Source organism: Mesitornis unicolor, unplaced genomic scaffold, assembly GCF_000695765.1.
Source record: "Mesitornis unicolor isolate BGI_N332 unplaced genomic scaffold, ASM69576v1 scaffold21040, whole genome shotgun sequence".
NCBI lineage: Eukaryota > Metazoa > Chordata > Aves > Mesitornithiformes > Mesitornithidae > Mesitornis > Mesitornis unicolor.
In genome coordinates, this window is record NW_010156512.1 from 29,756 (window position 1) to 52,144 (window position 22,389).

General features: G+C 47.4%; 1 protein-coding gene across 1 annotated transcript; it reads right to left on the reverse strand.

Annotated features, from left to right (window-relative positions):
* Window positions 1-1,166: 1,166 nt before the first annotated feature.
* BOK (BCL2-related ovarian killer) lies at window positions 1,167-18,728 on the reverse strand. The gene is made up of 5 exons (XM_010193426.1): window positions 18,607-18,728; window positions 17,337-17,715; window positions 13,279-13,407; window positions 5,788-5,951; window positions 1,167-1,292 (listed from the first exon to the last, which is right to left on the reverse strand). The coding sequence occupies exons 2-5, from the start codon at window positions 17,557-17,559 to the stop codon at window positions 1,167-1,169; spliced, it is 642 nt and encodes a 213-aa protein (XP_010191728.1). The 5' UTR covers window positions 17,560-17,715; window positions 18,607-18,728.
* Between the last annotated feature and the right edge of the window lie 3,661 nt (window positions 18,729-22,389).

A 22,389-nucleotide genomic window follows, 5' to 3' on the forward strand; every position in this document is an offset into this window, starting at 1 on the left:
AGCATGAATGGGGTGAGCTGTAGTTTTAACACGTTAAGATGTTCTACCAGGGGAAAAGCTGAAGTATTTTTAGCATGGCCTGAGTGTTTGTGTCTGCACTGTTCTAGCCTTTTTTGGAATTTTAAACTCTGGAAACAAATACAATATCCTTTCCAATAGTGAAACACCACCTATTTTCTTTTATTGTTTGACACAAAGACAACTGCGAGTTGTACTTCTGAAGACATCAAAGCAGAAACATAAATCAGTTACTTTTGACATGGCTCTCCTCCTTCACAACATCAGACAGTTCATTTACTGCTTCCCTAATTCCTGCCCTTACCCCCCAGCTCTTCCCATTTACATACTTTGCTCTGACAAAATCTCAGCGGATAAAACATTTTTCTTCATTATCAAATTCAGTCCCAAGTTGTTTCTTGAAGGTGTTGCCCCTCACTCTCCTGTTTGAAACGACGAGCAAGTGCAGTCTTACTGGGGTCAACGAAATTACACCCCATCAGCTCCCCTTTAGTCCTGCCCCCACACAGCCACACAGGCTGATTTCCATGAGAGAAGCATCTGACAACAGCAGTACATTTGGTTGTATCACGTTAAAAACTCACAGCTGCATTCCCCCCTCCACCGTGCTGCTCTGAGGGAAGAGCCCAGCAACTCAAAGCTAGGTATAAAGGAGGAGATGGAGTTCAAGCACAAATGTAACAACAAGAACCGACACAAGGCGAGTCCGAGGACTGAAAGGGGAATCAATGAAGCGAGAGAGGGACTCTCCTCCTCTCCTATTTCCTATCCCATTTCACATAATATATCCTTCCCTCCTCCCCTCTGCCTGGCACTAGCATCAGCATGCAACACGGACGTAAGGAAGAGATGTCCAATGGTGTGGGCTGTGCCAGCCACAGCCAGCGTGCCCAGGGACCGGCACTGCCCAGGACACACACACAAGTCACCCAGGGAAACGAGACTCTTGAAAGGATTCATGGTGAGAGAGGCTCCTGTGGCTGCAAAAAGAGACTGTGGTTGGTCATCTGCTTCCAGCTGAAGGGAGAGGAGAACGAGGCTTTTGTTTGTCTGGTTCTTCTCTTCTTCCTCTTCAGAGATTGCCATGACCACTGCTTCTGGAGCGGGGGAGGAGATGGGGTAGAGGGGCTGCACTTGGCAATTCATATTCATCTCTCAGGCAGCAGGACGAAGAAGAGAGCCTTGAGGAAGTGGCCAAAGCTGCAAACCGCAGCTACAAGCCAGTGGGAGCGAAGGCTGGGGTCAGTATTCACCACGCATTTTGTGATGTCTGCCTAATAAGGAGGGAACAGAAATCATCAAGAGATGCCCAGAACCACGTCAGCCACCACTGCAGACCCTCCCGGCCCGATGACCCATGGCACCGCACCACTGCTGCTGTGGCACCACTTTGCCATGCTCTCAACAGCCCCAGATGCTTGCTCTGACACTTGCACACATTGCAGGTTGTTAAATCAGGGTCGAGAGCTCTTCAAAATCCACTTTGTTCATTCTGCATCAATAAGGTGAAGTATCTCCCTTTTTCAGCCACCTCTGGGGAAAGAAATGCTACAGGAAGATTGTCAAGCATTTTGAATAGCTAAATAAAAGAAACTTTCTTCCTCTTCTCAAGAGGGCTAGGAAGCCTCAGCCATATCAGCATTCCCAGCCTTTTCTGTAAAGCAAGATGCTTCCCAGAGATTGTCCTGTTTAATATCAGCTCAAGTTACTTGCACTTCTTCTCTTGCCCTTATGTTTTATTTGGAACTCATTCAAGCAAGCCAAGCCCCAATTTAAATCTCAAGCAATGCAAGCTTTGTTTGTAGAAATATGTATGCTGCCAGAGATGCCTCCCAGACGTGTGGGCCAGATTTAAAGATCACTTGGGCAGCTGGTTTCAAGTATTAACAAGAATAGAAGCTGGCCTGCAAGGAATAACAAAATAACAACAATCCAGCAAATTCATGAAGACAAGATGTCAACTGGCATTGAGAGGAGAAGGTGGAAAATATCTGGAGGGTAAAGCAAACAGGACAGAGGTAGCTGGAAAATTGCATCTTCTGGTGGGGAAAACAAATTACAGTTCTGCCAGCAATATCGTCGTGTCTGTGGCTAAACTTCAGCCCAGCACAAGGCGATCTGGACTGCAGCTCTGTAACAGAGAGCACTGCAAGCACATCAACTTAACACAGTTTTCAGAAATGGCTTTTGGGTGCCAAATGTGAACAAGAATTGGGTCACAATGAGGGCAAATATTCATCAGCCTCAAAAGCTTTTTCTTTACAAGCTTAGCTCAGCAGATTTCCGAGTTTGCCTCCTGGCACAAGTCTCTCATTGACCGAGCAGAGGGAAGTCACGCTCTGAACCCTGTAAAATGGGACACAAGAGCTGCTGAATGCTCCAATAAGCTTTCTGGTATTTCCACCTGTGTTCAAGACATGGGTGAGCCTCGTCTGACCTACCTGGGAAATAATTAGAGAAAACAAAAAGGAGACTGAAAGGACAAATCCCTGTGTCCAGTTAGGGAGTACGGCTGCACGAACCAGCTCCACTGTCACCTACAGACAAAAGGTGCCTTGACAGCAGCCGCAGCAGCCTCCCAAGCAGTTTCAGCAGTTCCTCCCTCCCAGGGAAGGCTGAGAGGCTGGCACACTGAATCACCCGCACCACTGCTCTTCAGGGAGCTTCAGGAGACGCTGAGCTCGTGAATAACTGACAAGGAGAGACTGCAGGAGCAATGAATACAGGCACGGAAGGATGGGAACGGACAGGATGATGGGAGAAAGCTGAATCAGCACATGGGGTGCCCCTGAGGCTGAACACCAAGGTGTGGAAATGCTGCTGCAAACCCTATTTGCATTGAAAAAATCTGAACCGATTCAGCCTGCCCAATACTAATGATCTGCACAGTGTCATATTTAAAGCACAGTTGTGTCAAACTGTCTCTTTAGTCAAGAGAAGTCATGACGTGCAGGTACTTATCTGCACGTATATACAAATGTTAGGGTAGCTGATCAATAAGAAATGTAAACTCTGAAGGGCTTTAGTGTCTCATGTGAACCAGTACAAGGCTCAGATCTACACATTGGGTGGATTAGAGCTTGCAGAGGGTTAACTTCCAGGTAAGAAAGTGTGAGCTCCTTAAAGCTACTGTGCCCTGTGCTAAGCAAGAGGGGCTGCAGTCAGAAGCACTTACAGATTTGTATGGTGCTTGCTTAGATAAACAAAACTGCTCAGCTCTTTAGCAATTGCCTTAGCTATTGTTATCCAAATAAAGCATACCTGATAAGGCACTGGAATCGAACATTTCAAAGCTACTTAATAAAACAGGTCTTTGAGTCTTGTGAGGCAGATAAACTCCTGCAGTTTGATCTTTGCCTGTTAATTATTCAAACAAGTTCGAGTCACATGCTCTTTGTAGCAAAACAGCTGCTAAAATAATCTTTCTATTCTACTGGAAAGCCACTACCGAGGCTGCAAACCCTCCCCAGGGAGAGATGATGTCTCAAAGGGTCAAATATTTGTTGTTTCTTAAGAGGTTTGTTTTGGGCTGGACTTTGTAGGGTAGGGTCTTTCTCCATCCTGTGGAAGCAGTGTGGGAACCTACTGCTGAGTGGAGGCTGTCAAATGCCTTTCCAAGGTCTTCACAGTGGCTTTTCTGAAACAGCTCAGAGCACGGTGACTCCCCTTGGCAGCCTCAACATAAGAGACGAGGGCCATGTGCACTGGAGAAACAAGGACTCCACGCCAAGACAAACCAACAACCAGCTAGGGCAGGCAGCGGATGAAAGGGTCCCCACCACGGAGCTGTTTGGTCTGGCCTAGTTGTGAACAAGGCTGGGAAATTTCACACTGCAGTGTCCAGATCAAGAGGAGGAATATCCAGGGAAGCACAGCACAAGATAGCAAAGGAACCACTCATTTCTACAGGGAAGATATCTCCTTGTTGCAGCCCAAACCTGTCAATAAGGGTGCTGGAGACAGGCTGCAATCAGCACAACCCAGCAGCTTTACAGTCAGTTTGTTTGACTGCAGACAGAGAGATTGGCTTCCCTTTCTTAGGGCCAGATCCCAGGAGCAAGCAGCATAGGTTCAGCAACTCCAATAGATGCGTGCTGGCCATCCAAAGAGGGATGATGGGCAGAAGGAGCTAGCACTGGACAGGACTCATCTCCTCAGCTGCAAGGAACCACTTCTGGTCTGGGGATGGGTTTTGTGGCTTGTTTGCTATGCAACAAACTTTCCAAAAATATCCATTTGGAACTATCAACACACTCTCTTTGAATTCTAATCATGTAACACAAAAATTAAAACAAGATGCTAACTTATCAGAACATGCATGTTTCACCAAAACAAGGGGAAAAAATAGTTGGAAACTAGGAGGAGACACATTCCTATGCAACGTTTCAGTTTTAATGACACTGGATTTTTCCCAGAAGAAAAATTGTTTCAGAGAATACATGTCAACCAGCTCTACAGGTACACAGTTAAAGCCTCAAATAATACAGAGGCAGGGATTTCACAGGCAGGAACAGTGCTGCTTAATCAGTCATTTTCCCAGGATATCTTCTTCACCTACCTCGGCACAATTATTTGTGCAGACACGAAATGAAACAGATCAGGGCATTTAAATCAAAGGTTACTTTTCAGCCCAACCAAACTGTTCCCTGACTCAGTTGGCCTAAAGGCCACACACTTTTGGAGAGAGCAGGGATGATTTAAGGTGGCAATGACACTTTGGGAATGCAAGGGATCCAAAATCAGAACAACACTACTTTTCCATTAGTTGTTATCAAAAAGATGCTTTCACTCATGGAGAAACTACATGCCAAGCAATGCACCAAACTGCTTTTGGCTGTATGGCTCCAAGGAGCATCTGCACCCCCTCCAGGAAGGCACAGGGACCCTGGTATGTACATACATCACCCAGCTGCCAAACAATAACACAAACAGTCAGCTCAGCCTCCTGGGGAGGTCACTAGAAAGATGCCTGGCTGCTCCACAGCACCAAAGTAAAGCTCTTGCTCTGAACCATCTTCCACAGGAGCATTGCACTTTCCCTTGGGTATAGAGAGAACCTAAATTAAAGCCATATGATATGGAGCCGCGGTCCAACACAGAGCAGCACCATGTCTTACTTGCAGTCTCAGAGAAGGACAATGACAGAGCCACCAGCCCTCCCACTGTCAATGGGTGTTATGAGTGCCCTTCAATTCGTGAGCATGCTACAATTTGAGCTACATCAGAAGAAGTTATTCATGGAACATCGTCAGGGTCACGTCAGGGGATGACCCAAACTACCAAACTTCAATAACTCTCTAAAATTCCTTATGGTGGGAAGTCACATTAATATACTGAGCTTTGACTTGGGGAACTGTGAGGCAGATGAAAGAAGAAATAAGTTAGCAGGCTTCATTTCTAGAAAACAGTTGCCCAAGTGAATGACCCCTATTTACAGTCTGGTTGGCAGCTCCGGTGTCATTCAGGTCAGGGACAGAAGAGGCACTGGAATGGGGTTATAGATATCTAATTCAGGACTGAATTAGTCTGGCACAGCTATGGAGAATGCTGAGGACCAGAATAGCTGATGTTATTGAGGACAGGACCATGAGGCAGATGGAGTCTAGCACAGGTGTAGGTAGGACAGTGGTGGCCACAGGACTGTGGAAGAGAACCTCATTCAATGTTTTTCCATACAAAACTGCAGTGGAGGTGCTCTTGCTTTCATTAACTGGGATGTTTTCTGGTCTGCCTGCGTGGAAGCAAGCTTGATCAGACAGCATCTCTTACCCAGCCTCCTCTTCTTTTCAGCCACGTCACCAAGGTCTTGCGGACAAACTCTCCCAGGCAGTCTACGATGGTGTGAACCATGGCTGGCTGCGCATGTCGCACGCAGTCCACCGCCAGCCCAGCTGCCACAGCATAGAGAGACACCACCTTGCCCCACGTTATGCCTAGGAGAAGAAGAAAAGTCATTCAGATTTGCACATGCACGCACAACTCAGTCTCGAATAATCAAGGGAAACAGCTCTCCTTCATTACACGTGCCCACGCTGCATGTGTGCAGCTCTGAGTGCAGGTGCAGCCCCAGTTCTGCATGCTATCTACCAAGGGGGAGAAGAAGTGCTAGGAAACCCTGACTGGAGAAAATTGGACAAGCAGAATTAAGTGATCTGACCTGGGCATGCTTTGACTCCCTCTCAGCACTGGGTGCACGGCTTTGGAGGAAGCAGCCCAAAGGCATCATCAAAACAGGGAAGACATGCACCACCATGGTGTATATTGCCATTAACTCAGCCACGCACATGTTGCACAGGAGGCAACTGAATTCAAAGAGTTTGAGCAGCGTGGGGTTTTTGTCTCCAACACAACTCTTAAATACCTTTAAGACAAAGCGTTCCTGTGTTCTAGAGGAGACTGTTCCACTGTGACACACAAGGCACACAAGGCAAGCATCTTCAGTCGGTTCTGCCATGACACAAGTGCAAAAAAAGGGAGGCAAAGCTACAGGGCCAAGAGCGTTGGTGCTCTACTTGATGCAAGGTGTATGTCTCAGACCCCACTGAAAACCAGGCAACTTCAAGAATTTGGTCACTCTGCCTGCAATACTTAACACTGCATATCCTACCCCACTGAAGGCAGTGCAGGGACGAAGGGTCAGGCACTTCCCTAATCTTCTCGAGAACAGCCTTCCTGCCGGGCTGTCCTGCCAGCAGCAAATGCTCCATGGAAGTTGTCCCAGCAGCAGACATCTTCCTGTTAGCGCTAGCTAGAGGTGCTTGAGGCCAGTGCTGGGCACCAGCCAACCTCCCTGGGCCTCCCTTGCACACTGCCAACACCACTGGGCATAAATCCTCCCTGCTTAGACATTGCTGCCAGCAGTCCCTCATCAGGCTTTTATCAGGATCAGTGGCCTGAAAATGCAACCCTTCTGCACCCACGTACAACTACCACAGCACAACAGCACGTGGATTGCCTTTGGATCTGCTAGGAAGTTTATTCCCCCCGCACCCTTACTTTATTATCTGGAGTAGTGGTATTTGACAGGCACACTTGTATTTTACAGCATTAGGTCTCTGTGGAGTCTGTCCAGGGTCTCTCCCAAAAGTAGCCAGAAGCCAGGTGAAGTTTCAGTATTTAAAAATACAGAAAGCCATTCTTGCTGGCTTGCAACAAGAAAGAGAGGGAGAAAAGAATAGTTCAGCCACTAGATTAAAGGACCACAAAGGGTTAAACATACAGTCAAGAAACTGGATGTGCTCAGAAATTTATTGGCTAAAAAAGCAAACCCTGAAATACAACTTATATTAAATGAAGCCTCCTCTTTTCTTTATCGCGCTGCCAGATCCCCAGACACCCCGACCCATCTCTTCAGGGCAGAGCCCGGACTCCTCACGCCCATTCACACCACAGCAGAGCTCCCCACATCCCTTTACAACACATGCAGGTTTCAGAGCATTTCCACAATCCCTCCACTTACTACCTCAAAAGGGCCAACACTAACCAACACCAACACTAACACTTTTAGAATTACTTGCTATTTTTTTAATTAAATAAAATCAACTAAACTTTAGATAAACTGTTCAAATGTCAGCCACACAAATGGCTTGTTAGACTGAAGAAAACCCATTCAGTCTTCCAATAAAGCCACTTTTCACTCATGGTTCACATAAGATCGAAATCTACAGATGACCCTTTCGTGAGGTTCTGTAGTACCAGTATCAGCAGCAGCTCAGCGTCCCCTGTCGTACTCTATCCTTCACCAGCACTATCTCCCAGATCAGAGGAAGCTATTAATACAGCTACATTGGCTGTTATTCTTCTGATTTTACTTTCTCAGTAGGCCCTGCAGCGTCCCTTCCCCAGAGCTGTCGCTCAGGAAGTTCACTGCCGGTGTGGTATTCGCGGCATTTATGTCTCTCTCACATTGCATGTCACCGTGACAGCCAGCAGAACGAGCCAGGAAGAGGACATGAAACCACATCACAAAATACCAGACACAGGGCTTCTCCGGGCAAGAAAGGGGCTGTCCTCGGGCAGGTCAACAGCTCTCCACCCACTGAAAGAGGCTTTAAGGGGTTACCTTGTGCTGACTCCAATTTCCTGGCCCAGAGCCTCAGCTGGCTTATACTCAGCTTTAGTGTAAGTCAGTTTTTACAGTTCTTCATGCCTGCAGAAATGTGGCTCCTTGGATCTTGAGTTACATGAACCAACGTTACCCAAAATTCCAGGGAAGAGGTCACTGGCTTATTCCCAAGCTTTTACTGACAGTACTTTCTTAAGTATCTGAAGCAAGTCCATTAGCTTTGTGATATCTACATGGCAGTAACTAAGACTGACAGGGGCTGAGGCTGCCCTGATAGACACACAGCCGCAGTCTTGATTAACTTCATTTTAATCCCAAGTTTCTCTTTCCTACAGAAGAAAAGTGCATCCACAACCTGTGAAAGGCTCTAGAGACCCATGGTTTTCCTGCTAGGAAAACAGTTTGCCCTGCAGACACACCAGTCCAAGTGTCTCCTCCCAGAGAGGATGGAAAACAAGCCCTTCAGCCCTGGTTTCTCTGCCAAGGTTGCTGTGTAGAGGTGCCTGTTGAGGGACGTGCACAAAGTGAGTGCTTCCCCAGTGCACAAACAGAGTCCCTCTCCCTCTCACACAGACGGCAGAAAGAGGGCAAGTTGTTGGCCGATGCTTATCACAGTGATGGATGTGAAAGGCTCAGCGGTCACTTCCCATTATCCCCCTCTTCCCAGAGCGTGCCTGCAAAGGTCAAACCAGTCTCTCAGTCTGCTTTTCCTGTTACTGCAGAGCCGGGCTGCAGGGGTGGGAGAGGAGGAAATCCCCTCCTGATTCCTCCACATGGAAGCTCCTGTTGCCACTGCCAGCGGCAGAAGATGAGGGCAGCAAGGCACAGCTTATGCTCTTGTTCACACAAGAAGTTGTGGGGAAGCCCTGAAGCAAAGGAAGAGCAGACACCTCTCTAAGCTGCTCTAGACCAAAGCTGGGCGATGCTGTGGCCAGTCCCTCTGCCTTCAGCAGCACCCAGCAGGGCTCAGCATCCGGAATTGCACCTGGTCAGCACACATGAGCAGAGAAAACACCTTATCTTGCTGAAAATTCCTCAAAAGGTCTGGCTGGCATCCACATTGGGTGAAACAGGCACTCATCACCAAGCAAGACAATCTATTCACACACCAGCATGTGCAGGAGCTAACAGCAAGAGGGAATGGGAAAAAAACTTGTCCAAAAGGAGAGATCAAAACAGAGAAAGCTCTGAGACTTCTGCTCACGGAGATGAACCAAAGGACATGGAGAGTGAAAAGTTGCTTACAAGGCATTTTAAGAAATAAGAAATGCAAGTTGCAGACTCAAGGCCAGTCATGGAGCTGAAGGTATATAAACACTGGCAAGCCGAGGGGAAAATGAATTAGTAGGAGAGGACCGCTCTTGAAAGTGCTCCTGCTGCATATCAGCCTGTCTAACCCAGGGGAAAGCTCGAGAAGCCACGAGACACAAATGTGCAGAGCCTCGGAGCACCACAATATCTGAGGGTACTCAAATAAATCTCTCTGCTCCACTCAGCATCAAAATCCAACTTGCAAACCAGACCTAAGAGAAACATGATCAAGTGCTACATTTCAGCAGCCGGGAGCACACAGCCAGACACAATATACTTTCCTCTGGTGGAAAGAAAGAGGCCAAAAAGGACATGCACAAGGCGGAAAGCTCAACTCATAAGGCCTAAGTGATGAGGGATGCATTTTAACAGCATCTGCTCTGCAGGGAGAAGTTTTTTCTCCTGAGAACCCATTAACCATGCATTCCCTTTGTACAGGGTTCACTTCAGCCCAAGCACTCTTGATTAAAAACTGATGAGCACCCAAACCCATACAAAACCACAACAAATGCTTTTAGAGAGCCCTCAGGCCTAGCAGCTCTTACCAGCTGGAGGAAATAGGTTCCTTTAGGAAAGGAAAATGCATCTCCTTTTCCTTCTGTTCACCCCAAATCACTAGCAGGTAGTATGGAAACAGGGAAGCAAAATACAGCTGGAGCTTTGCCATGCTCTGTGACCTGCTCACCTTCTGCCTATATTCTCAGCTGTTAATCTTGCAGTAATTTGGGTTCAAGCTGTCCTTGCTACACCAGAGAAAAGCCAAACCTGAGATAACTGGGACAGACAATGCTGTAATCACAGAATCACAGAATCACAGAACGTTAGGGATTGGCAGGGACCTCAAAAGCTCATCCAGTCCAATCCCCCTGCTGGAGCAGGAACACCTCGATGAGGTTACACAGGAAGGCGTCCAGGCGGGTTTTGAATGTCTGCAGAGAAGGAGACTCCACAACCTCTCTGGGCAGCCTGTTCCAGTGCTCTGTGTCTCTCACTGAGAAGTTTCTTCTCCAATTGAAGTGGAACCTCCTGTGTTCCAGTTTGTGTCCGTTACCCCTTGTCCTATCACTGTTTGTCACCGAGAAGAGCCTGGCTCCATCCTCGTGACACTCACCCTGTAAAGTCAAATATAGCACAATGTGCCCATGTAGTGGGACCAAGAAGGTTGCCAGATGTCCTCAGCCTTGGCTTCTTGAGAGGTCCCATCTGGTTCTTGTGCTTAGTCAAGACTTGTAGACAGTGTGGACAGGAAGTGAGCCCAGTCAGAGCTACAACATGAAGACACGAAACCAGACCAGAGTGTGGAAGAAGACTAATAAAAGATTAAGGAGAAAACCTGTCCAGTAAGATGGGGTCAAAACCCCCCAGTCCCTTGCTAGAAAGGCATTGAGTGACTCCAGCTCCCCAGAACATTTAGGCACTGCAGTGCCTGCAGCTGCTTTCTTAATAAACTGGACAGTGAAAAACATGCTGAGATGCTGTAGCCATTGGTAATTGGCATGAAAACTCAGACTGCACTTGAGTCTCTGGTTTCTTTTGCTCAGTAAGAGCCTCTTTCCTCTGAACTATGAAAAATAATTAGGAATGAATGTCTGGCTGCCAGAGTCAACTCTGATTTGCTGGATTTAGCATTAAATACTGAGTCTTGAGACTGCAGTTAGGATCCAAGAATGTTAAAAATTGGCAAACTCCTCCCCTGTGCCACTCAGCAGCCTTTAGCAAGAGAAATTACAATAACGAATTGATAAAAGTAATTGAATACACAACCCCAGCTTCATGCTCACAGATTATCCTGTTAGTTGCTCTGAGGCAGAGATGAGCAAGAAGGAAAAACAGAGCTGAGAGAGCACTGGGAAGGTTTGAATCCACCCCCTGTGCACCAGCCAACTACCAGCCATTTACACAGCACCGCATCCCCAGATGAGGGGCAGCACCAGCAACAGAGCCTGAGCCTGGGCACCTACCATGTTCCCAAAGTTTGTCATTGCCAGCCTTAAAAGGCTGAGTTTGGATCTTTACTACCCTGAAAACCCCAAGTTTAGAACCAAGAGTTACAATTTCTAGTTTTACTTTAAACAAAAACATTTTAAACCATCCACACTTTTTGCTTGACTCCCGAACTGAGAAGCTGAGGAACACCAAAAAAAAGCAGCTCTCAATGAATCTGTCACTACACATTGGCAAAAGCAGGACTCCCAGAAGCCAGCAGGGCTGACACAGTCTGTTCCACCTGCAGCCTTCCACCTTTCTGGCTTAATTCCCTGTGTCACTTCAGCTTTGGAGGTGGGCCAGTCCTGATGGAGTCAGCTATAGTCATCAAGAAGATAACCTACTTACCTGCAGTGCAAATACCTGAGCCTGCAAACTTGACCTTCATTTGTCTGTAAGCCTTGATGCAAGTAAAGCTCAGCACAAGCCAGGGCACCTCACACAGCCGCACTCAGCCATTCCTGCCATACTTGCCCAGCTCCTCCTTTCTGAGCCCACACGGCCTCCCCAAGCCCTTCTAGGCATGCTTTGAAAGGATGCTGAGGGCTACAGGATCCATTTCCATCCATTTCCTATTACACAGCTTCAGTTTTCCTGATTCAGGGAAGTAAATCTGCCCTGCTCAACCTGCCCTGTTGTGATTCTGAAGATGATCTGTGCCCTTCACCACAACGCACTTCAGATCTGAAGTCCAGGATGTCAGCACAGGGCTTCTGCAGGGTGTCAGTGGTTCCCATGCAGTTCATACACACAAAGACATAAAGCTGATGGTGAAGATAAAAATGGTTTCAGTGAGGAAGCCTATGTGAAAGTACAACAGAAACCTGGACTTCTGTCCTGTACCGACTACTCGCAAAGTAACAAGAATCACTGCCTTCTGTGACACTTCTTATGTCAACGTCACTGGATCCAGTGTTTTCACACTACTATGCTGCTAGCAAGTAGCTATCTTTGGTTCCTTTCCCTATTTCGTTTGTTTTGGTTTGTTTGTTTGTTTGTTTGTTTTTTTGGGGGGGGGTGTCTTTATTTTGTTTTGGTTTGGGGTTGGTTTTTTTTGGCTTCCAGTCTCTAACAGCTACCATCCCTTCCATGGACAACACAAGAAGACATTGCAGAAAACCCACAGCTGTGTCAGGGTTTGCCTGACATAAATATCTTTATGTAAAACGTTTCTCTTCCCTCGATTCCCCCAGACTGCCCTCCCAGTTGCTGGCAGGGACAGTGCTCCTCACTGGAACACAGCACAGCGTGCCTTTGCTTTCAACAGTAACCTCTGGGACCAAGCAGGAGCAGAAGAACATTCACATCTAAGCAGTGAGGGAGTTCAAAACACCCGTTTGTCAGGAGCAAGCCTTGAAGGCCGAGGCTCCTGTCTCTCTGACCACAAGAAAAGGGAAGCAGCACCTGGAAGAAGCAGACTCCATTGTATTTCTGGCTGCTGCTGGAGGAAAGGAAGCCAGGAAGAGAGGAACTCCCTTGTGATGAGTTGGTTCTGGCTCCCAGCGCCAGCAGCATGCTCTGGAACAAGGGAGACTCCCATGTAATGAATCTTCTGCGGCTGCCAATAGTGAGCGAAGGAGCTTGGAATGAGCTATCTCCCTGTGCAATGAGGTAACACCACCTCCTAATGAGGAAGGACAGGAGATGCCTTCTAGAATGAGCCAGAACCTGCCAGGAGGATATAATAAAACAGGGCATTTCCCTGCCAGAACAACAGAGCACAGAGGAGCTCTCATTAAATCATTACAGCAGGGCATGCTGCCAAACTGCCCACAGCTCTTTCAGAAACCAGGCCCCACCTTGCAGGCCATCCCAGAAACACGCCTTCTCTGAGAGAGGTGGCTCCATCCCATTCCTTTCCTCCCAGCCCTGTCTGCATCTCTGCCAGGGCACAGTACCTGCAGTGAAAATCTGCGCGGCGACTGCCAGGAAGGCGTCCGTCACCACTGTCTCCGAATGCAGCGAGATGTTCAGTTGGCGGGCGATATTCCGGTAGACGTTGGGGCGAATGTATTCCAGCTCATCCCCTGGAAACAAACAGTCAGGAGTCAGCACACACAACACCAAGTCCTGCTCTTACCAGGTAGGAACGGGGCCACCCCACATACCCCTACAGCCAAAAGCTTAAGCCCAACTCCACCTTATTTTAAACAGGCAGCAGAGTGCTTCATGTCACTTAGATGCAACCTCCTGCCACCTGCATCCTGCTTTCCTAATGTTCCCTGTGCCTGGGACTTCTCAAGGAAGCAGGGACGTGCAGTGGCCCTGAACCAGTGGTGTGGCTGCAGTAATCCCTGAGATAAATGACGTTCCCAGGCTGCCTGCCTGCCTTTCTTCCAGCACAGGAGACAGGCCTCAGATAAGCAAAGCCATCTCATTTTTCTTCAGAAGAGAAAAGGAGACATGTACATCTCTGCCAGCTTTTGAGGGATACGCCCTTTCTCAACACCTCATCAGACTTGTACAAAAAAGCCTCAAAATGAGAGCGACTCGAGAATGCTGGAGGCTGATGACAACCAAGGATCCACCCAGAGCTGCACAACAGTGAGTGAGCAAAGAGATTATCTGTTCAGCTATTTTATGCTCACACAGGCGCTGAGTGATGATCTGGAGGTCTTTCTCTCCTCCAAATGGTTAGAGAGATGTTCATTTGCCTGGCTGACTCCTCAGCAACAAGGTTCCTTACACCTGTTGTCACCTCCAGGTTGTTTTCTCCCCAGCTGGGACACAGCTGGAGGTGTTAGGCCAGCTTGAAGACCAAGACGGAAATACCGAGGACAAGCAGAGAACCTCCTCCCACACATTTGAGCTACGGAGCTCGGGCAACAGCAGGAAAGCTTTTCCTCCGTAGCAAAACAAACCATTCCTGAGCAGTAGAATTAATAAAGCCCTGTTTCCAATGGATTTCTCTCTCTATAGGTGTTCACAGATATTTAACGAGGGCTGCACAGTTGCTGTAGGAGCATGACACAATGCAAACATTGCATGGGACCAAGACCCATTGTGCATGGAGAGGCCTATTTGGTTTAGATCCAGAAGGCCAATCTGTGTCCTTCTCCTGCTCACGGATGCTCTGGAGCACCCAGGGGAAAAGGAGAGCTGTGACAACAGCATTACATCCAAGACTTAGATGACTTGACCGAGTCAGAGGGCAATGAATCCTTCTGAAAATTTCATTTAGCTGGGAACTGAAAAGGAAGATGCTACCCCAATCAGGAGCTCATTACAGAGTCATTAGCTACTGTTCCTTAATTAATTTAGCTGGCACTCAGCACAGTGTGGGCAAAGCCCAGCTCAACAGAACTCCACAGATGAGCTCTGGGCCCTTTGTGCTTACAGGATTGTCCCACACAATCAGACGGCAAGAGGAAACCCTGTGAACACATGGTCAGCCCTGATAAGGGGAAACATTACCCACACTACTCAACAGCTGTTTTCTCCTCTCAGGGAGCAGGATTCCCTGTAAATGCGAGGAAACAGGGATAGCCCTGCCCCTGGTTAGCCAAGAGGGTGGGATCAGCCCTTGGTTGCTTGCCACCATTTACAGCTTTTAACAAGCAGTGCCTGGAGGCTCCAGATGAGATCAGGGCCTGTTTTGGGTTTTGGTTGGAGGCACATATGCTGCTAAAGCAGGCCCTGCCCTGCAGCAGTGCACAGAGCAGACAAGAGCATCAGGGGAAGAAAAACACAGGAAAACAGTGCCAGGCTCACCACTCCCTGCCCCGGCAGCCCCAGGACCTCTGCAGCAGCACATTACATTGGTGGCAGTCTTCCATGTCCACATTCGGATGCTCAACTGCACACTTTGCAACATTCAGGGCAATTTCTGTGCTTCTCCTCTTTCCTTCCCCAATCACAGAGGAACAAGCAGGGCAGCAGTGGCAGTTTCCACAAGCTCAGTGCAGCAGTGAAAGGGGCACTTTCTTCTTTGCCAGCAGAGAGAAGTTCAGATAAACCAGACCTCTTGCACCTATGGCAGGTTGGTCTGAGGTGTCTCATCTGGCCATATCATTAGGTTTTACCACCTTTGATTCATTAATTGCACTAATTAGCTGCTAAGCCTCACTGAGCTGACAGGTTTTCTTCTCTCCAAGACTTCGCAACCACACCACCTGTGCCCAGTGTCTCTGCTAGCCCACTAGCCTGGTCATCAGCCTTTCTGCTGCCTTGGCGCGTGCAAGACAACTAGAAAATGCTCTGATTTCTCATCTCCGCAGGCTTCTCAGTGCTATCATGGAGAAAAAACTGGTCTGGCTTGTTGCACTGCTTAGTAAGCAGCTAAGGACTACAGTACTTGGCAGGTGACTGGATACCACTCAGCCTTGTACTGGTTTGTAGCTGCAAAGGAGAAAAGGAAGGGACAGGCCATGAGGCAGGCAACATTTCTGAACAAACAGGGTGGAAGCAACTCTTCATTCTAATAAGGAGGACTGCTCACCCTTCTTGCTGCACGGGTACCACATGGCTCTCTCCAAACAGATTTGCTCAGAGAAAGTGCCAAGTTCCTGGCACTCTCAGCCAAATCTTTCCATCTGGACACGAATAATTAACAGGAGAGTCATCCAGGAAACGCCTTCAGATCCAGTCTGCCACCTGCTTGCCCTTTAACATGCACCCTGGCCACCCACAGAAGATCTGGTTGAAAGCAAACAAATCTCAACCTCCAACCCAGGCAGAGAAGAAATGGAAGACAAAGAGGCAGTGAGATTGACAGAACAAAAAACCCCCCAAACAGCCACTGGAAACAAAAACAGAAGAAAAGTCAGCGTAGGAGAGAAAAAGTAAAAAAGAATGAATGAAAAAAAAAGTCAGTCAGGAGAAACCAGCTATGCCTTAGAAATTTAGGATAATACCAAACAGAAGAATAGAGAAAGGGAAGAAGGTTGGGAGATCAGCCTGGTCCTGAGTAGGTTAGGCCAAGCTAAAGTTACTTCAGACTTATTTAAACTCTGGTGTTATTAAATCAGATGCAAATGCTGCTGGTAGTTTTCAAGCCAGAAATGAACTAATATACCAGCCTGCAGGCAAAAAAAGGGATGTTGGAAGCAACTTCTAAGAATGAGGGTTTTGGGATCCCAAAAGACAAATGGCTTGACTCAAGCATGCAGGAGGCTAAAACTTAAAGGAAAAGGCCAGGCAACTGTCAGCATTTCAAGGGTGCTCCTGGTACAAGCACAACTCCAAAGCACATCTTCATGAAGCAGCTTACTGGTATAGCCTTCAAATCGCTCTCCCAGCATCTCTGACAGTCACCTGGCCACAGAGGGGCTAGCTAGTTTGGGTATGCTGGGCAACATCATCCAATTCCTCCTTGCTCCAACAAAAAGCAAGAAAACTCATGGCTGCTGAACGATTAAGATAGGCAAAGGAAAATTCAACACAATGTCAACACACTGTCATTGAAAAGCAGCTTTATAAAAACTCTCCAACACACCAGGTCTAAGCAACTACCCCCAAATTAAACATCCTTGTGTCTGGGCGAGCAACCAATGAAGCCCAAGTCTAGAGGCAGCAGCACTCGACTAGATGCCAGCTTGGGTTGTGTCACGGCAGCCAAGTCCCTTGCATCTGGAGAAAACACTGCAATACCTGTTAAAATGCCAAGCTGAGAAAGACTACTGAAACAACTGAAAACTGTTACACAGCTGGAGTCTTATGCAGGTAAAATTAGTTTGCTGTTGGGCTTTCTTGGACTGCATCATGCTTTTAAGTTGTTGCAAGTCCTCAGAAAAAAAAGAAGCTTTGCAGGAACTCTGTGCTGAGCAGTGCTCAAAGGGACTGAGGAAATGCAGGTTAGGATAGATCACCAAAACCAAATCTAAATGCCCAAAGCAGAGAAGAAAAACCTCTGTATCACATGAAAAGCCTCTTGGCACTCCTTAGTTCCAGAAACCGCAGCCTGGTCTGAATTGCTCCGCAGAGGTTCCAGTTCCCACCCATACCCGCAGGGACTCACCTAGTCGCAGCAGTATGGTGGACACCTCGGCCAGCTTACCGCCAGGCACTGGTGCGTTGTACTCGGGTTTGCTCCAGCTGACGCCCGCCCGAATTAGCCTGGAGTTGATGTAGTCTCTGCAGAGAGCCTTGGCTTGGGACACAAGCTCCTTGTCAGTGGGAGATCTGTCAAAAACCTCCATCACCTCTGCAGCAAAGACTGAGGATCGGCGCAGCACTTCCATCCTTGGCTGCTGAGCCCGCACCTCAGCACACACTCGCTGGAAGGCTCAGCTGATGCCGTGGATGAGGATCTGCAGGAGCTGTGCTGTAATCGTCTGGTCTCTTGGTTTGTCACAGCTCCCAGCAGCTATTCTGAAAAGGCCAGGTTGTCATTTTACCTGGTGAATAAAAGCATTTCCAAGTCCTCCAGCGTTGCAAAGATGTAAATCGGAAACCCAGGTATCATAGCTTACAGTTACACTGAAGTCAGTAGTAGCATATTTGCAAAACATCTGTCTCAGCGCATCTTACAGACAAGGGGCAAAGCTTCCCTGCTTCCAGCCACTCTGACTTTGGCTGGGAGCGTGACCCACAGAAGGGCTGCAGTTTTGAACTATCAAGGTGTTTCCCCTTTTCCAGTTCAGATTCAGCCATCCTAGAATCACCCTTCAGAGAGACTAAATGGCCAGAGCGTGGAAACAACTCATAGAATGTGTAGACAATCTCAGCTTGTTTCAATTAAACTGGAAAAAATATCCCTGAATCCCAAATACCAGCTACAGTAACCTCAACCAGATGTCAACAGACGTTCCAGCTCAGTAGGTCATGAATCTTTCTGAAGAAATGGCACTATTGCAAGAACAGGGGTACAGGAGCGTTTCAGATGTCTCGCTGGAGACAGTTTACCACATTCTCAGTTTAGGTTTTGGTTCTGCCACTCCTTTCCTTTACATTTTCCGCCACCCTCCCTCCCAAAGCAATGTGCATAGAACTTCTCAAAAGCCTTTAGCAATAGTAGTGAAAGTAAAACAGAGAAACAGATTTTTTAAAAGTTTTCAGGTGTGAATGCCTAAAACGAAAATTCAGAATTTCTTCAGAGACACCTGAATTCATTAGTTGATCTGACTTTTTAATACAGTGCTGCTTTTGAAGTCAGGCAGACCAAAGTCTGTATTCAGATGTTAGTAAACGTATTTCAGTCCCTAGTTGTAGACATCTACTTACAACAATGATTTTAACATGAAATAAAGCCAGTTATTTTTTGTTTTCCCAATGAAAAATAAATTTACCTCTCATGTTGCACCTTTTCCCCCTCAGTGATTTCTTTTTGGGTTTGGTTTCACGTTTCTTTGGAAGATCTGCATCAATGGATACCTGGCTTAGGATTCATAGGATACGGTCACGCTTCTCCCCTGGAGAGCACCAGCCTTCGCCGCCGCGCTCTCTGCAGGGCTCCTGCCGGTGCCTCCTTCTCCATCCCTGTCAGCCTCCCATCCCGGCCACACTCCACCGGGATCCTCGGGGCTCGGCTCTGCTGCTTTTAAGGGAGCCAGGCGGCAGAGGAAAGCTTCTGGCTTTAGCCTTGTAAGGAAGATGAAATAACTGGGAGGTGGGGTTGCTACAGCCAGAGAGCGATGCTTTCTCCTCCCCCTTTCTCTCTCTTAAGGAGGTTCTCTGTTGTTTGACTGCGAGCGCACAGGGGCTTCCTTCAAGGACTTGTCTTTGGGGTGAGGGTTGGAGCATCGTTTCTGCACCAGGTTACCCCATGTAACGACATGAAACGGGAGCAGCTCCTGGTGAATTCCCACGGGGGCTTTTGCGGAGTTAATGTTAGGCAGTCATTTTCGGGCGGCAGCCAACTCAGGAGCTGCAGGATGGCGTACTAAAGCGGTGGGCTAGTCATGCCAGTTCAACCTGAAATGATGAAGAGGATTAGCAAAGAGAGCTACAGCCGTGACCTAAAGCAAGCAGTGCTTGCATTCCCCAAAACTACGAGTACTCTGGTTAAAACAAATGAAAATGAAGTGGGTTTGCTGATAGGAAATAAGTTTGTACAGAATGAGGAGATTTGCAGGAATGTGTCTATTTAATCTCAGTGGGTTAAGAAAACTGACATACAAAGTTTAGGGAAAACATTTCAATTTGTTCCAACATATTCAGAAATTAATTTCAACATCAGCTTCTCGTTGCGACATTGTCATATTGATGCCACAATGCTCAAGCTTTTTTTTCCGTGTGTGTGATACCATTTCAACTCAATAGACCACATACAGATGTTGTCTTTTTGTGGTATGATTTGAAACAAAAGAAGTTTCAGAAATAGAAGTTTCCTGCAGACAATAAATTCTACCAGCCTAAATGCAAATTGTCCCAACAAATAACAATTTGTTGATTAAGAGATGAGTACAAGTTAAAGCCTGGTCTCCCTCCAGTGACAGGTCCTCCTTCTGAGCTGCCTTCATTGGGGAAAAGAGCAGGGTTCAGGAGAGGTACCTGTGAGCAGCTGCAGTCAGCTGGGGACACCTGGCCCAGCTCAATACCATCACGTGAAGATGGCAACAGTGACTCCGCATCTCCAGCATTTGCTCAAAGATCCTCTCAGAATTTTGTTTTTATCCACTAGCCTTCCTAAAATTAAATATATACAGTCACTACAGAAAAAGACCCGTCCACAGAAGCTGAAACCAAGGCTCCAGAGATGCTGTGCTGCTGCCCATCCCCACCCCTTCTCTGCAGAGCGCGTCTGGTGGTCTCTTGGAAAATCAAATTTTTCCCTTTGCAACTCTGATGGCTGAAAAATCATTAAAAATTATGTCTTAGCTTCCTGCAGCAGCTGACAACTTGAAACAGTAGCCCTGTTTAAACCGTCCCTATTCAGCAGAGTTCTGAAACAAAGATGAGTGCTTAAATATCAGTATTGCTTAACTAATGATAACGTTTCTCAGAATTCTGGCAAATATGCAAGTGCCACAGTGCCTCCCAGCTCCCCGCAGGTGCCGAACCCGTCCCACACGTTCCCTGCCCGGCTGTCACAGCATGCAGCACCCCCTCAACTTCCAATAACTTCCAACAACTGCAGTAACTGCAGCAAAGACACAAAAACCAGAACCGTGAGGGCTGTGTATAAGAAACCAAACTTTGTATTAAAAAAAAAACAACAGCAGCACATGGTATTTTACCTATATTATTTACACACTAAAAACACAGCTTCACACTGAAAGGTACCTCTATAAGTAAAAACAGATGAAACCACAGCACACAGTGCTCAGCTGACCGCAAAACAACCAGCGGTTACAATCCAAGGAGCTGCCAGTGTGACCTGAGGCCCTTTTTCCATAGGATGTTTAGGATACAATACTCAGAGGCTCGATCTATATTGGAAAAACCCATGTGGCAAAGGAGCATCAGGAAACTGTGCAGAAGAAGCTTGTATCACCCAAAACCACTGTTCCCAGTGTAGCTATTACTGTTTTGGCTGGGACAACAGGATCCACACCACAGCTCCTGCCTCTCTCCAATGGGGTAACAGAAAGAGCCTGGAGCATTAATTTAGTAAAACCTGGGGACCACAGAGATATGACTGCATTTTATAAGTACATCAGGTGGAAGCAAGCCCTGGAGAAACAACGTCAGCAAGAAGACATCAGTAGTCTAAATGTGGACAGCTTATGCTCAGTATGAAATAGTTTAACCATGAGAGAAGTCAGTCTCTGGAAGGGCCTTTTAACAGCTGCAGTGGAGGAAAAATAGCTAATTGTAAGCACACTAAGCCCATTAAAGTGTCTGCATGATATGTTTTCTTGCAATAGCACGAGAATAACCCTGCGTGCCATAGGAGGCCGTTTCCAGCCCTGCACTCACACAGCCTGGTTTCTTGCCGAGGCGTTGCTTTGTTTCACCTCACAGTGCCAATCCCAGCCACTTCACACAGCCTACAACAATTCCAGCAGGAACTGCACGCTAGCGCATAGGCACGATGTTCTGAAACCCTGCAAGGGCTCGGAGAAGCAGGGGGATACCAGAGACACACAGTGCAGAGCCAGAGAGCCTGGGAACCAACCCTGCTGGACCCCGCCTGCTACAAGAGGTTTCCCCTTCAGCAAGAAGTTGCTCTGGCAGAACACTGGCACTGTCACCAGACCAAGGGCTTCTGCCAAACCATCCCTGAACCTTCTTCTATGCTGTCTCACCCAGATGTTACACAGTCTTCTCCCCACTGCCTCTTCCTGTCTGATTTTTGCAGCAATGCTTCAATTCTGTGTTTGCGAAGTTACCTCTTACCACTGTGAAAACATGTACAATGTCAGGTTTGACGTTGCAGAGCCATACAGGAGGAGCAGGCAGGCTAGAAGAAACACCACTTTTTATACAGAAATATTTTGCCAGCTGCAACAGGAAAACAATACATGGAAGTAGCAGTTTAACAGGACCCAAGCAAAACACTGAGGCTTTTTGAACCTTTCTCTCATTTCTGAAGGGCTTCACTGAAAGCTTCCCAAAACCCAAGCACTTACTTGTGTTATTTACATGATGGGATCACCCTAGAGCACCTTTCCTAGACAGGGTTTTGCAGTGCCAAGCATCACGTGCCAGACCACAGAGGCTGTGTCAGTGAACCTACCCTCCACAGCCTTTGGGCTGTTCTGGTTCACAAGGAAACAGCTCTAGCGACTTAAACACATCAAGTTTAGGAACCCACCCATTACTTAGGATTCTGACATAGGCTATCGCCAATACCCAACAATTTCTTCTCTTAACTCACTGCTGTGCTCCCTACCACTGTAGGCACAACTTCCTTGTTACCCCTAAATTTTGACAAAGGCAGAACAAGATATGGTGTGCTCCAGAACCAACGTACAAACACACTGAAGAGGAACCTGTAGCACGAGTGTGATGTTAGCAAGGGATGCCATGAGTTGAATCACAGAATATCTCTACCAGTGAATTGAAATGCTGCCCAAGAAGAGCTTAACCAACCATTGCTACTCAGATATCAAGCCAGCTGTAAAACTGCAGCTTCTGGCTAAATCTAGGACTTTGGTAAGACTGTGTCATCAGCTTAAGAACCTAAT